Consider the following 14,759-nt stretch of genomic DNA (forward strand, 5'->3'; position numbering starts at 1 on the left):
GTTTGCCTAACATACGTTGCTACTAGGAGTATCATTCTTCCCCCACCCCTCCCTAGATGGGATGTCAGACCCATTTTGTTTGGGAGACAGCCCAACTAGTCTCCTACGCAGCCGCTATTAGTTTGGTCACTCACTTAGGGGAGTAAGCGTTGCGTGACGAAACTAATAGCGGTTGCGTAGGAGACTACAGCCCAACCTAATGACATAAAAGGAGACTGAAATTCATTGTTTTTGATGCGGTACCGTCCATGTAAAGTTTAACTTTATCTAAGAAGCACGAGTGGAACTAAACGTATATGCAATGGCCAGATATGGAACTCGTGTCGATAAATTTAAGAAGAGCAACTACCTCATCTTAACATCCTATGTGTTGTTTATTATTGTCTTGTCTTGGGGATTTCTGTAAGAGTCAGTCGACTAGTCTTTTTGGTAATAAAATGATAAATGTTTACAAGCTCTCGTTTCAAAGCCAGAAAAGAAAAAAAATCATTTCAAGACCGGAAGTGAGCAAGATAAAAATATAATTATTCACCAATTTTAAGGCTCAATTCCCAGGTAGTTGTGAAAACTCAACCAGGAAAGAAAATCAATTTACCAGAGAATGACCGTTACAAAATATCTAATACATGGATTAACAAACCAAGAGTTAGACCTACAATGTGCAAAGCAAAAAATTTAAAAACTAGCATTAATAATTTTTGTCTTTAGAATCGTTTTCCTTCTAGGTGATTTTGGTTTTAATGTTCACATGATTGTACCCACCGTACAACCACAGGACGTGCGAGAAGCACACGAAATTAAACTAGCTGTTCACCAAGTTCATCACATTTCCACGGACTGGGAATGTTGGTTCTAAACACTGGCAGTCATTTCAAGGAAGATCTTTCAAAAAGGACAATGCAGTCAGAATTCAATGGCCTTTTCAAAGTCATCGTTTGAAGATGAGATACAAAGTGCACTCCTGTGCTTAAACATTTTGAAATATCCCAATTAAATTCGTACAGTCCTACGCTTCTCCATCGCATACAGGATCTTCTTCTGCCATGGGTTTTTCGTCGAGTCCATTTACTTTAGGGGAGTTGTCGTCTCCAGAGAAAAGATTAGAATACCTAAAGAGCTCGTGACATCCATTCTTGTATTTCTGGCTTGCTTCATTACATTCGCCAAAATCACCTTCCTTTAGCGAGTTGAAAACCATTGTACAATTCTAAAACAAAAGATATTAAAGTTTAATGTTGGCACTCCCCAAAATACTCAAAGATATCGTCTATTTTGTTAGATGCCTGTGGTATGCCACAGGCTCGGTTATTGGTCCCCTTACCGTTCGATTTCTATCTATCAAAGTATCTGATAAATCTGTTGCCAAACTTAGTGCCTCTTCCTTTCGAGATGGGTCAAGACAATACATCATCTTGGCACCTGCGATTCAAACCAACAATAGATTTATATGTCAAGTCCATTCATTCCCTTGGCATTATTACCTTATGGTATTGATGATATCCGAGTGACATTATTGCTTAGCCAATGAAAAAGCTTTGCTATAGCAGCGTCACGGCATGGTACGCTCGTACCAAACTTTTTTGGTCTGCATTTGTTTGTGCTACACAAATGAATCATTGCGCATAGAATACAACCAACGTTCTACTCATAGTGCCTTTTTTCACTTCTCTTGCATTCAGCCATTAGACCTCAAGCATGATGAGCTTCATACCTACACTTCCAGAATCCCTTTTTAGGGCTTTTTTCGTTATGCTTATTTTCATTATTGTCTTGGTATTCTCAAAGGAGTTTTAATATTGAATATGAAAAGATATTTTTGAAAAGGCCCGATTGTGGTAGTGGGGACTGGAAAGAGGATAGAAGGAACATGAGTTTTCTTTTTTGAAGACAAACCTGCTAATCTTTTGGTAACAGATTCCCGTCCCTTCTCGATAAATTTCTTGTTGTACTGCATCATGTCTTCATCACCAACGATAGCCTTCAGTTCACGTTTAATCAACACAGCTACTGGTTCTCTTATACTAGTGGATTCAGCCACTAGATAGAAAAAACAGAAAGAAAAAATCCAATTAAGAGCTCTCTCATTGCAATGCATCAAGGGATACTTTGGGTTCAGTGGACCACTGTTTACCCTAGCCCTATCCACCACAGGGAATAATTTGCAATGCACCGTGGAATACCTTTGGTTCGACAGCAAGATTTTGTGACATTGTAAAATCTATTGGAATTTTTTAAAGCTATCTTAGAAAACTCATTAATAATTCATGAAGGAAACACAATAGAAATCATGACCATGAAGGAGGTTTTTTATCTGATATAGATTAGTCTTCATTTGCATAAACTTTAAGTTGGATTTTTTCTATCAAACTTGGTTCATTTCGTAAAGAATAGACCTATCCCAAATTCGCTGGACTAACCACGGGACAATGGTGTCAAGTCGAGGTTGAACTTGATGAGTAAAAGAACCAAGTTCATTCTCGATTTCAAACCATTGTTTCATGGTCAGTCAAGCGAATTCGGGATAGGTCTATTCGGTACAATATGAGAACATACATTATGAGTTTTCTAAGCCGTTTAATAAACTCGCAGATCGTGTTTCATCAGGTCTAAAACTTGGTTTGCTCTTTCTTTTAGGAAGTTAGGGATCTTTTGGATAAAATTCTTAAAGAACTCTTTGCATTATGAACAATCCATTATATATTTTTTACTTATAAAATGCAAAAATTATAAAACATTTATAGTGCAGTTAAGAGATAATAACTTCAAACATTGAACCATTCGCAGAGTGGCCATGCAATCTTACTCTTTTGCTAATCACATGGGCGAGATTCTTTGAGAACCACAATGAACCCTGGCCTATTTCTTATTTTATCAGAAGCGTGTTTCTTACCTTTTCTAGAAAATCTAATGATACACTCATGTAGTTTGGCATTCTCAGGATCAATACGAAAAGCTCGCTTTATTGCTTGTAACATCAATAAAAGCTTGCCTAGAAGAGTAAAAACATTTTCAACTGATATTACAGTGCTTCTCAATAGTCACATGGAACCGTTGACATGACAAAGTAGGTTTTGGTAAATGTCAATCATGGTGTTTTCGTGACGTTAGTTGTCCTTAAAAACTTTTTCTTTTTCTGAAAATGTCATGGACACACTTTGTAAGCATAACCTACAAGGGCAACATTCAAGCATATTTCTCATACTCATTAATGATTCATGAGGAAACCAGCCAATCAATGGGCTATTTTAGGTCACGTGTTGTTACCTGTAACCTTGTAAAGTAATGTGAAAGGAATTAATTTTGTTGCAGTTACTCCAAGTCGAATAATAATGAGCATGAGAAGTCATTTCAAGGCTCCAATATTGGACTGGACAGGATTTCAAGTCCACACAATTAGTTTCAGTCTGAGGCGAAGCCAAGGACTGGAACTAATTGCTTGGACTTGAAATCCCATCCAGTCCTCATTGTCGGCTTTGAAATATTACTTAAAGGTGTATGACGTTTAGGAGTGTGCTATCCTGTAGAGTTAATGGCCTAGACAAAGTAATGAAGTTAGATTGTACCTTTTCTGTAATAAATTTCATAAGCCATCAAGTGGGTTTCAATACGATGGGAAGCTAAACTCTGCAAAGGCTTCACAAACTTCAAGGCTTGATCCAATGGGTCTGACACCTAAAAAACATTATAAATCATAAAGTCTTATCACAAGGCATAAACCTTTTTTTTCCAGAATACCTGACAAAAATGGAACTTTAAACAAGTTAAAACAAAACAGACAACTGAATAATCTTTCTGCATTAAGTCCCATCTGAAGTCAGTTTTCAAGATCATTACTACTATCTACTCATGTAGGTTTCTAAAAATCCCATGGAGTGATCATCCCCACCCCGAACGCCCCCACACCTCCTCCCCAAGGCCTACAAACCTCACACTGCGTGCTCCCCAACAGTGAATTGGTAAGTATCTTAACACGTCCAACTTGGCAAAGTCAATTACTACTAATAAAACTGAAATAGGTTGTGTATAGGGTAGAGAAGAAGGTGAAGTTTTGTGTGTCTGCATGAAGGGAAACAATGGTTTAAATGGGTTGTAAGATTATGATTATGTGGGTATTTTTAGTTGTCATTTCTTACCCTCGCTAAAGCGTCTGGGTCAAGAGAAGAATCTTTTGTTGCTTCAGTTTTCTTCTCTGCATCCTTTGATTCTTTGACCTCATTTGCTTTTAATAATTAGAGACAATCAATATAGTGATGATACAGCAAGAAATTGTGGATAAATTGAATCACTGTAAAAAGCTTTGTGAAACTGACGTTTCGGACGTTAGTCCTTCCTTGGAGTAAGTGATGATACAGTTCATTTTGATGACCTGTATTGTAAGTAACTAAAATTAACATGACTTCATGTCATTAGGATGTGACTCCTTTTGGGCAAATGCATTTTGTGAGTGGTGAGCCCCCCAAAAGGTTTTACTGAACAATTGGACAGGAAACTGGGAGTACAAGAGAAAGAGCCCACATTACGTACACATGTACCAGGGTACAAAAATTAACGCTCACAAACTTATAAAATGCAGGTGAAACTTTGTATTTAGCGAGTGACCAAAAACTTAATTAGCTAAGTTTTGTGAGTATGACCACAGTCCCACATCAACCCGAATCAAGTAAGAGGCTAGTGACTTTGAAATTTTTGCTAATGCAAACAAAACTTAGCAAGGTTTTGCTAGTGGGTTTAAAAGGTAATTTCGTGCCCTGTGCCATGTCCGTGCAGGAAAATGGTAACTTTCCCCTTCCCCCTAAAACAGAGACCTCACTACATATATGCCCCTGCATTGCAACAGTCTACCCTGCAGATATAATACTACTACAGTATAAAGATGGTTTTGGTAAAGCTACACAAACATATGCTAAACTTAATTACACCTTTTTCCTTTCCAATCATTTCCATTCATTGAGCATCATTTCCAATGTACTATGAATCTTACCTTTCATATTCTCCTGGTGCTGAGCTTTTTTCTCTGCACGTCTCTGTTTGCTGCGTAGCTTTTTCAGCTCCTTGGCAGACAGATGGCTGTTATTCAGATCATCATCCTCATCACTCGATGTCAGAGGCTTGTCGTGCAATCGTAAATAGCACTAACGTAAAAAAGTGCATTTTGTCAGTTAGCAGTATTATCTTATCATTAACATCACCGAAAATTGACCTCAGCAAGAATTTCAGGTTTTGCCTTGCGTAAAATTTCATTGTATTACCTGTTGTGTTACCTGCAACACTTTATATGTTGTTCATTATCATTATTCCATTAAATTACAGTCTTGATAATCATAATGATAAAAAAACCTCACCTCTACTGCTATTTGTGCAGCTTTAAAGTAAAACTTGTGACTCCTTAAGACATCTTCCAGGCGTAACAACCTAATAGTATACAAAAGATGGTCAAAAGTGAAGGCTGTTCTGAGATTATTTTCTTTGAAACAAAAGCATGCTTCCTTACTTTACATAAGCACAGAGAGTCATCTTTCTCATACAATATGTATGGAAGTCGAACTGGTCTTCTGTTATCTCCTCAAAATGTTTATCTAGCTCATGGGCCTTCTTTAGTGCTTCCCCTAGCTTCCCTAGCCGCAGATAAGCATAACCACATTCTGTCTGATACCACATACACTGCATTTCATTCAGGTTATCTGCTGCTTGGAAACCATCCTGAAGTGGAAATCAATAATTATTAAATCTTTGTTCCTAAGGCTTCATAAATATTGTTTTGATTCTTTCACACCAAACCAGTGATGTCCAAATATCCACATCAACCAAGATTTACCATAGTATCTTACTGCCAATCTCAATCACACGCACTGTGCTAGCAATTGTTTCTGTCAAAACGAAAAAGCTTTTGGTGGATGTCAATCAAGGCGTTTCCATGACATTCTATAGGCATGTGCCCTTATAGCTTTGTGTTTTCCAACAATGTCATGGAAATGCCTTGCGATTGACGTCCACCAAAATCTTCTTCGTCGCAACAGAAACAATCGCTAGAGGGCGATTGATTGAGAATGGCTGTAAACAAAACTACAAGACAACCTGGGAGAATCAAGGATTGTGCAGCAGTAGTACACGTATACTCTCCTCTTGCTTCTTCAAGGTCTCAGGTTTGATTCCCCAACTTGGCATGACATACATGCACAAGAAGAGTTTGTCAGATCTCTTCCACCTTCCTTTAATGGTTTTACTTTAAAGTGCAAATGAACCCTTTGACAATACATTCAGTACTGGTTCTGCATGAAGTAAATAGTTGATTGGTAAAATATTTCTTGATTTGAGTGATGCGTCTTTAAGTTATGAAGGTTTATACTTCCAATATGTTAATGATGATGACGTCAGGTAAGGTATTTGAGTGTTTTTGTTGTAACTAGTAATACTAAATGCTGGCCATTTTGAAAATAAAAATTGTAAATAGCTTTCATGTAAACCATGAGTAAAATAATGATGCTTTTTAAATACTGTTTCTATGAACCAGTTCGATTTTGTATATTTGATTAAGCCTTAATTGACGTCACACTCATTAGCATATTGGAAGTATAAACCTTCATAACTTAGAAACGCATCACTCAAATCAAGAAATATTTTACCATTCAACTATTTACTTCGTGTAGAATCAGTACTGAAAGTATTGTCGAAGGGTTCATGTGCACTTTAAATTCTCAGGTTTATCCTCTACATAACCCAACAAGCTATATTCATTTGATTAACAGGTTAGCCACTCCTGACTTAGATTTGATCAAAGGTTGTCTCAGGGTTTTATCTGGGAGTTATCTTTGCCCCGGCTTACAGTAGATCAGCCCAGTGGTTGTTTCAGGGTTCCATCAAATTGGCACTTGTTTTGGCTAGATAATCCAGATAAAGTTATTGAGTGTTAAGACTTACTCTGGTAAACATAGCACAAGTTTCTTCAGCTTTCTGTACTTGATTTGCTTTAAGCTGATACTTAGCACATTTACAGTTCACATAACGGTCTGCAGTATCCAGAGCTCTGGCTTCATCGACTATGTCTGCTGCCTTATCAATATCACCAGCATGCTGTGAAATGAATTTCATTTTATTTCTTCAAATTTTGCATTTTTTACTAGAGACAAGACATGTTTACATTACATTATAAATTGAAGTCTTGTTTTCTCAAACCCCAGATATCGTGATTCTCTTATCTCAGTAAAGGCCAGGTCATGTGGAATTCCATCACTATAACAAATTTTTACCCTGGATATCTCGAACCCCCTCTATTATTTTGAACCTTGTCCCTGTCCCAGGGCTTAAATAACTGACGGACATCGGACAATGTCTGTCCAGAACTGGGATTGGTCCAGTCAAATCTTTGCCTTGCTGGTCATTTTGACCAGTAACGTTTAGCCAGAAATGAGGTATGACTAAGCTTAAACTTAATTTGGCCTGTGATCATGAATGGTGACTGATCGGCTATTACTTTGAGCTCTGAGTCCTGAGGAAGTTTGAGGTAACAAGACTCCCATGTATGTCAAAATTGTTTTATATTTTCTAAGACATTCCCATGACAGTTGTTACTAAATGTCATGCTTTACCTTATATATCATTGCCTTGATCATATAGGCTTCAATGAGAGTTGGTGTATGGTCAATAGCACGATTTATATATTCCAAAGCTTTTTCTGTGTTTTCTAAGTAATCATAATGTTGAGCAATGAAATACAATGTCCAAAGTGTTGCTGTAGGTGGTTCCAAATCTCCACCTAAAAAAGAAAAAACAAATGAAAATGGTAAGGGATGGTGCAGATTTATGAGGAACAACCTCATGCTTGGAATGGTTTAATTCACCTTTTAAGCGCTAGCTGTCACGTGGTATGAATTATTTTGGATTGTGTTACAGTCACAAAAAAGTTCGGACATTGTTCTCGGATTTCCATACAAGTCCGTGAATTTGTATGGAAATCCGAGAATGATGTCCGAACTTTTTGGTGACCATGACACAATCCAAGCTAGCGCTTGGAGACCTTTTTTCTTAAATTCGATCAGGGCCAAGTTACTAGAAAGACTTGGAATTTTGTTGTTGAATTTTGTCCTGTATATGTTAAAAAGTAATTTCCCTGACCCAGGCAGTTTCAAAACTTTGAAAAGACAAGTGAAATGAATCGTTAATTCTAATCATTCCATATGATTACGTACACTAATAGACCTTCCAAAATTGGCTTGAGCAACCCTCAAACAATGGTTGCAAGTCAAGGCTGGACTTGATAAAATACAGTAAATATATGAATCCATCAAGTCCAACCTCAACTTGTAGCCATTGTTTAATGACCTATGAAGCTAATTAGAGAAAGGAAAAATGGTTGGTCTCTGGGAATCAATTATGACATCAAATAATTACTGCAGATAATAAGTTATTATTGTGTAACCCCCATTTTTCGTTGGTAATGAGTTTCACATACAGTTGAATAGGGAAGTGTCTTCAGGGACGTTTTTTCCCCCAGAGCTATAATCATAACATACCTTTTCCACCTAGTGTACTATATTTTTCAAGGTTTTCCAGATACCTAAATGCAGTATCACCAATGATCTTACCCTAAAGACATTCAATAAAAATATCAATCTAAACAAGATCATATTTCTTGCAGATTTAAAGCCTGTTTATTAATCTTCCTAATGGATTCATTTGCACAGGGAGTATTGTCAGAGGTAGAAGCATGCATAAGAAAATAATAAGGATAAAGAAGTCTGTGTATGAAATGCCATTTCATCGTTTGAATACAACCAGTACTTGTTGGTTCAGAATCCATGATAAATGAAGATGAGAGATATGAGAGGAAGAGGGGAAGGAAGAGGGGAGGGAGGAGAAGGAAGGTATAGACACCCCCATAGTTAGCCTCGCCCAATGGAGTACCTGAAGTGTGACGTCATCAAAATCTTACTTTTGCAATTCGGTTTTGAAATGTTCATATTAATTGAAGAGAACACAACATACATATAATGCCTACATTTCTGCCAACTTTAAGGCTGTTAAGAGGATATTTTTGAATGAAATTGCCTATATCTCAGGCATTTTTCACTCTATTAGTAGGCTGAAATTCTACAATATATCATATTTGTACATAATGCTTCTGATTATGTCACCAAAATCAAGTTCTTTAAAAGATGTTTGTGATATCATTACTTTGGTACTCTAAATCAAAGCTTCTTGCAATCTTGTGATTTGATTGATGATCCCTGATAGCTGGTTATTATCATGAGCACTAATCTTTATGGCCTACACCACCTAACTAAATATTTTCAGTATTGATTCTACATAAAGTGAATCTCTGAATGGTAATATTTGACACTCATTACCATATTAGAAATATAAACCTTGATGTCTTTAAGATGCATCACTCAATTCTTATGAAATTTTTTTACCATTCCAATATTCACTTTATGTGGAATCAATACTGAAAACATTAACAAGAATTGAAACCTTTTCTTTATCAGCATACAAGGATTTGAGATCATTAAACAGGGGAGGAACTCCCTTGTGGATGGCTGGTCTCATGTACTTGTCTACAAGGCCAGCAAATGTTTCACCTGGATGGGAGGAAAGTAAATGACATAAAACAGCAGCAGTACATGCCAATACAGCATCAAATATTGTCAGAATGCTTCAAGGGCACACAACTTTTTAATTTTCATTTACTGCAGTTTTTGATATTCTGCAAACTTGGTAGTTATAAGCTACACCTTGAAATGGTTTTTCACTGCTGTCAATCAAAAATAATGAATCGGTATACCTTTTTGTGTTCTTGACTGGTAGCAGTAAAAGGCCAATTTCACAACAAGCTATTGAAATGTCTGAGTTCGCAGCAAAACTGCAGTAAATGTATATAGCATTGTAATGCACATCAATGAATCACTTCACAGTAAAGTAATATATTCGTCCCAAAGTGTAAAACGTCAACTAGTTCCTGAGGTACTGCCCAATGGGATATTTGAACCATTGCTAATGTGGTTGAGAGACCTCTCTTGTTTACTTATTACCAAACCAAACTAAAAATAGTTTGTCATAATTTTTAAATAGTCCATTATTAAATTTCACTAAATTCTGCGATTTTAAAAGTTTGTTGCATTACTTTTAATATCACAAAGAGTTGACTTACCAGTTGTGAAGTTTAGAGGCAATCTCTTGGGAGTTGTTGCCTTAGGGTAAAGTGACGAGTATTCAAGATACATGTTAAGTTTGTCTTCAGCATTATCTGAATATAAAACAACCATCTTACATGAAGTTAAGATATTGACCATTCTAGTTGAGGGGAGAAATGTGTCTATTTGGCATTACATTGCACTTTTGGATGGTTTTCCAAGATGGCATCTATTTTGTCGCTATAAAATCCCAGAATGCACTATAATAATACCAACAAAACCCAGTTTTTTCCTCAAAAAAATCAGAACAGCTAATTCGACACATTACACTCTCGCAGCTATTTCCACATTTCTGAGACCTTTGAAACTTCCAAAACAGTCTGGAAGTCGTATTAAGCTAAATATATTGTAAAGATTTTGAACATAACTTCTTACCTAATTGGAGGGCTAATTCTAGCTGTTTATAATAATAATGGTTTTCTGGATTTCTCTTGATAAGATCTCTGTAAATTTCCTCAGCTTGCTTGAATTCCTTCAATTCCATAAGAATCTCACCTGAAAGTAAAAGTTAACATTGTTTTTTGTCTCATCTCGTCTCTTTTCTTCTTTTCTTTTCTCTTTCGTACTTTTTTCTTCTTTCTCTCCCCTTATCTTTCTCATTTCCTTCCCTTCCCTTCCCTTCTCTTTACTCATATCCTCTCTTCAATAATAGTTCAAAGTTAACCAGCTTAAGAGGTTGACTTAAATGTATCTAATGTTTTAAAAAGTGATATCTTTCCTTCAGTTGGTGACAGGATATGAGTATTAATGCATGGTTTTAATTGACAGCTCAATTCTATAGTGTGTTGAACTCAAGTCCCATTGGATAGTGTCATATAGGAACAACTGATAACAGCTATCACCACCTTAAAATTACCTTTAATTTCCTTCACTGTCAGCTTGTCACAAATCAACTGATCATTATCATCTAGATATTTCAAAGATTCTCTTAACTGTCCAGACTCCTTCAACACCATATTTTGATAAAGAAGAAGCTCACTATGTTCAATATCCATCTTGGACAGAGACATCTGTAAGAGAAAAAGATGAAAAATGAGGGGAAGACCCCAGACTACTACTCATGCGGTCGACGGCTTGATGGATATAGTCTGCCAATAGCCCATTTTAAAAATAATTTAAGTGACCACTAACAAAGCATGCAGAATAGAAGGTTTGGGAAATAAAAGAATAAACACCACCAGCCCCTGTCACAATCATCTTAGGCTAATATGAAAATACAAACAAAATTGACCACGCTTTCTCTTGATGGAATCAGGGCTTTCGGAATAAAACAGCAGCTGCTGGAGCTCCAGCGGTTGCTTTGAAGTTAACCACCAACTACTTTTTCTTTTCTATAAAATGTCTTCTATTCCGTTTATCAAATCACAGCCAGCTACTTCAAACTATGACCATCTACTCCAAAACATTCTGAAAGCCCTAGGGAATTTCTTTTTCTATTTTCATGTAAGCCTTGCATCAACGCTAATTGTAAGAGCGTCCATTCCTTTATATATTCACTGGGCTCTCCATTTCCTTTGTTTTGTGCATGATCACACATATTAAAGATGAACTCTTACATTAAGGGTCTTTCTATATTCTTCCAGGATTTTATATGCCATATCGTAATCCTTTAGAAGATGATAGGAAATGGCATAGCCAATCCAGGATGCTCTTTGACCTGGTCGCAGTACGAGGAGTTGGTATCTTGTTTCCTAGGAGAAAAAACACACCCAATTCATGAGAGTTGTTAGGTTGGTGAACTACATATATACTTAGGAGAAAAAAGGTGGCATAGGGAGTAGGGAGTCAATATTCTATAAATGAATCTTGAGAACAAAGGGTATTATATCTTTAAGGTTTATCAATACGTATACAGTTCTACTTACCCTATATCCATCAAGATCTCTCATCTGGATTTGCAGCAGTGACAAGTCCCTTAGGATTTGAATATTTTCCTATAAAATTACAAAACATAATTAATTTTTTCCTTAGTCCCTATCTGAGACAGCAAGCAGGACTAATTGTAGTGTATCTTAAGTACAAGTGAAAGTGTTCAACATGGTTTTATGTGGTGTTCTTGTAAAAGCCTCGTATTGATTTCCTAGAAGAATAATATTGCTCTGGGGGACAAAACAGTAGGCCACCTTTTTTATGCACAAAAAATCCATGTTTTGTCTAGAACAATTTCAGAACAATTCTTCTCAGGACCCAGTGTGAGGGGTCTATAATGGCAGTCCAAAATGCACCTGCTTTAGCAAAATGATGATTCAATACCAAAAATACTACAAATGCTTAGTTGCTTTGCTTTTCTTTTAAGAACTATTTCTATTTATTGTTATTCACAAGGAAAAATTCCTTTACTTTCAGTAGGGAATACAAAGGTAAAGCCAAAAATAATATCATTAAAAAATATCTGTCAAGAACTGCAAAGCATCATAATGCTGTATTGCAGTAAAGCTAAATAAAACTTCTGCATGGTACCATGCCTTTAAAGTTACCAACATATAATATATAAAATGAATTAAAACCATTGAATAGCCAGGGTTTTCATTTGTGGTCTGAAGTCAGAATGCTCTGGTAAATCCTCTGGCTCAGACTTCCATTAATAGTTTAGTAATTCATATAATGTTCACTTGGTCCCAAGGACTCTCCAGCAGTTAAAGATCTTCTATTATTTCAAAACTAATGAAAACCCTGACGGCATAGCATGTGTGAAATCAATCTTAGCTTTGTTGTAGGTATCATTCTAAATGACTGACAGTAACTTGCCTTGTCCCATTTAAGTGCATTCCTATAGCACTTAATGGCTTCATCGTACTTTCTATCAGACCTTTGCAACAGGCCAAAAACATGCCAACCTATATTTCATGTCAAGGAACGGGAACATGCAACATGTCTGCCAACATAAATATTATCCCAAATGTCAAGAAAATGACTTTGTCCCAATCCCAGACTAAACTTTGGCAATATCAGAAAGAAAATTTAGATAAATCCCAGCAAATAGCAAATTTATTTTTCATTCCTAGTGACCTAAATCCCATTCCGCATTGTCAACAAAACTAATCCCAGCTCTATTCTTCACCTGTATTTATTAGGATTACATGCCCTGCATTTTCTAACAGAGATGCCAATAATATATAATTAATATATTAGGTAATGATTGGAAGGATTGTAGTTCCAATGAATACAAAAAGGATACACACATGGCTTTTGAGGTCATTTTTCAGACCCTTCCTGACGTGCTCATAGGCCTCATCTTTACGTCCAAGACAGTTCAAAGTCAGCCCTTTCATAGCAAGCGTTTCTGGGTGGATTAACAACAAACTAGCATTAACCAACAGAAGCCAGACATCTAGTCTAAAAGTGACAAAACTTGCACGTGATCGTGAATTTTAAGCCAGATAGCAAGCTTAGCAATGAGTTTGGATGAACATTTTGTACAACAAACTCACCTCCATGATCAGAGAATTTTGGATTCGTGAGGATCTGTTTGGCATACTTGAGGCCATTTTTGTACTGCTTTTGCTCGTAGCATCTCTGCAACAGGAAACAAAGCCGTCATAATTCTGTCTACTAGTAAAACTAAAGCATTTTATACGGATGGTTGGACGGTCTTCATCCCAGGTCGCGCTAACCCGGTATTTGGGCAAGGCAAGCAGCATTTATTTATTAAACAACTAACCAATATCCTTTGAAGAGAGCATTCTCTTTAGGCGGTAGTGGTTGTGAAGTGGGCATAGCTTCTTATACCCACTATAGCAGGTTGTTGAAGTAATTAGTTTCTTTTCCGTTCGTTCCCGGCCTCGTGGAATGCCCCAGAATGGCGCTGCCGAGAGCTTAGATCCCACAAGCCTTTGCCCTCAGCTCAACCTAGGCCTGGCCGACCGGAAGCCATCCGGAAGGCGGGTCGAAAATCCACTAGCATGGATTATAAAATTACCAAAATATTATCTCTTAAATAGTTTTTAAAGAAACACCGATAATAAACACGAAGTCAGCTGAAGGGGAAAAGAATGATAATTTATTAACAAAAAGAACAAAATTTCGGAAATAATTATTTTGAAACTGTCATAGAGTTTATAGAATTTAGGCTTATTTGACCATACCTTCTCTCCTTCCTTTCACATTGGATAACACTTTAGTTATCCTATTACAAAGAGGTAGCCAAATTAGTCTCTGGAATTTGAGAATATGGTTTTTTTTCGGCTAGCCATGATAGATTTGTTGATTCTAAACTGAATACCGTACTTTATTAATTAACACTTTACGTCTGGACGAAAAAAAAGGTTAAGGGACAGCAGTAGGACTATCTTTTTGGCCAAGGCAATTCCGGTATGGCTTTAGTTGTCGGAGCCGCTGATATGGAACAACGACTCTACCACACAGCAAACACCGCCACCACTATGACACTGTTATTGAGCCCACGCGCCCCTCCGACCTTCTCCCTCGTTTTCCGCCTCTCACCCGTGTAGCTATTTACCCTATGTCTATGAGCTCCGCCACTGGCACGCTCGTATACGCCATCCCTCTCCTTACCACTACGGCCGCTCACATACCACGCTCTGTTAGTTGTTATTCTGCTCCGTAGTGCTG

The 14,759-nt window shown here is 37.0% G+C and overlaps 1 protein-coding gene across 1 annotated transcript in view; it reads right to left on the minus strand.

Moving 5' to 3' along the window:
• Positions 1-355: 355 nt before the first annotated feature.
• LOC148905882 (N-alpha-acetyltransferase 15, NatA auxiliary subunit-like) overlaps positions 356-14,759 on the minus strand; it is a 15,273-nt gene continuing 869 nt past the window's right edge. Inside the window, exons 2-23 of the mRNA XM_089038917.1 lie at positions 14,647-14,756; positions 13,619-13,703; positions 13,366-13,470; positions 12,936-13,024; positions 12,053-12,121; positions 11,744-11,878; positions 11,044-11,197; positions 10,563-10,682; positions 10,145-10,240; positions 9,469-9,575; positions 8,511-8,583; positions 7,587-7,753; positions 6,919-7,071; positions 5,492-5,700; positions 5,343-5,412; positions 4,982-5,132; positions 4,134-4,219; positions 3,564-3,672; positions 2,891-2,989; positions 1,894-2,037; positions 1,322-1,419; positions 356-1,207 (exon numbers count right to left, since the gene is read on the minus strand). Coding sequence (XP_088895043.1) covers positions 1,007-1,207; positions 1,322-1,419; positions 1,894-2,037; positions 2,891-2,989; positions 3,564-3,672; positions 4,134-4,219; positions 4,982-5,132; positions 5,343-5,412; positions 5,492-5,700; positions 6,919-7,071; positions 7,587-7,753; positions 8,511-8,583; positions 9,469-9,575; positions 10,145-10,240; positions 10,563-10,682; positions 11,044-11,197; positions 11,744-11,878; positions 12,053-12,121; positions 12,936-13,024; positions 13,366-13,470; positions 13,619-13,703; positions 14,647-14,756 — 2,630 coding nt within the window. The 3' untranslated portion in view covers positions 356-1,006. The remainder of the gene's footprint in view (positions 1,208-1,321; positions 1,420-1,893; positions 2,038-2,890; positions 2,990-3,563; positions 3,673-4,133; positions 4,220-4,981; positions 5,133-5,342; positions 5,413-5,491; positions 5,701-6,918; positions 7,072-7,586; positions 7,754-8,510; positions 8,584-9,468; positions 9,576-10,144; positions 10,241-10,562; positions 10,683-11,043; positions 11,198-11,743; positions 11,879-12,052; positions 12,122-12,935; positions 13,025-13,365; positions 13,471-13,618; positions 13,704-14,646; positions 14,757-14,759) is intronic.

Source organism: Actinia tenebrosa, unplaced genomic scaffold (genome assembly GCF_029948245.1).
Source record: "Actinia tenebrosa isolate PJP-AT-01 unplaced genomic scaffold, QUT_ActTen_1.0 PGA_scaffold6__47_contigs__length_16458017, whole genome shotgun sequence".
Taxonomy (NCBI): Eukaryota; Metazoa; Cnidaria; class Anthozoa; order Actiniaria; family Actiniidae; genus Actinia; species Actinia tenebrosa.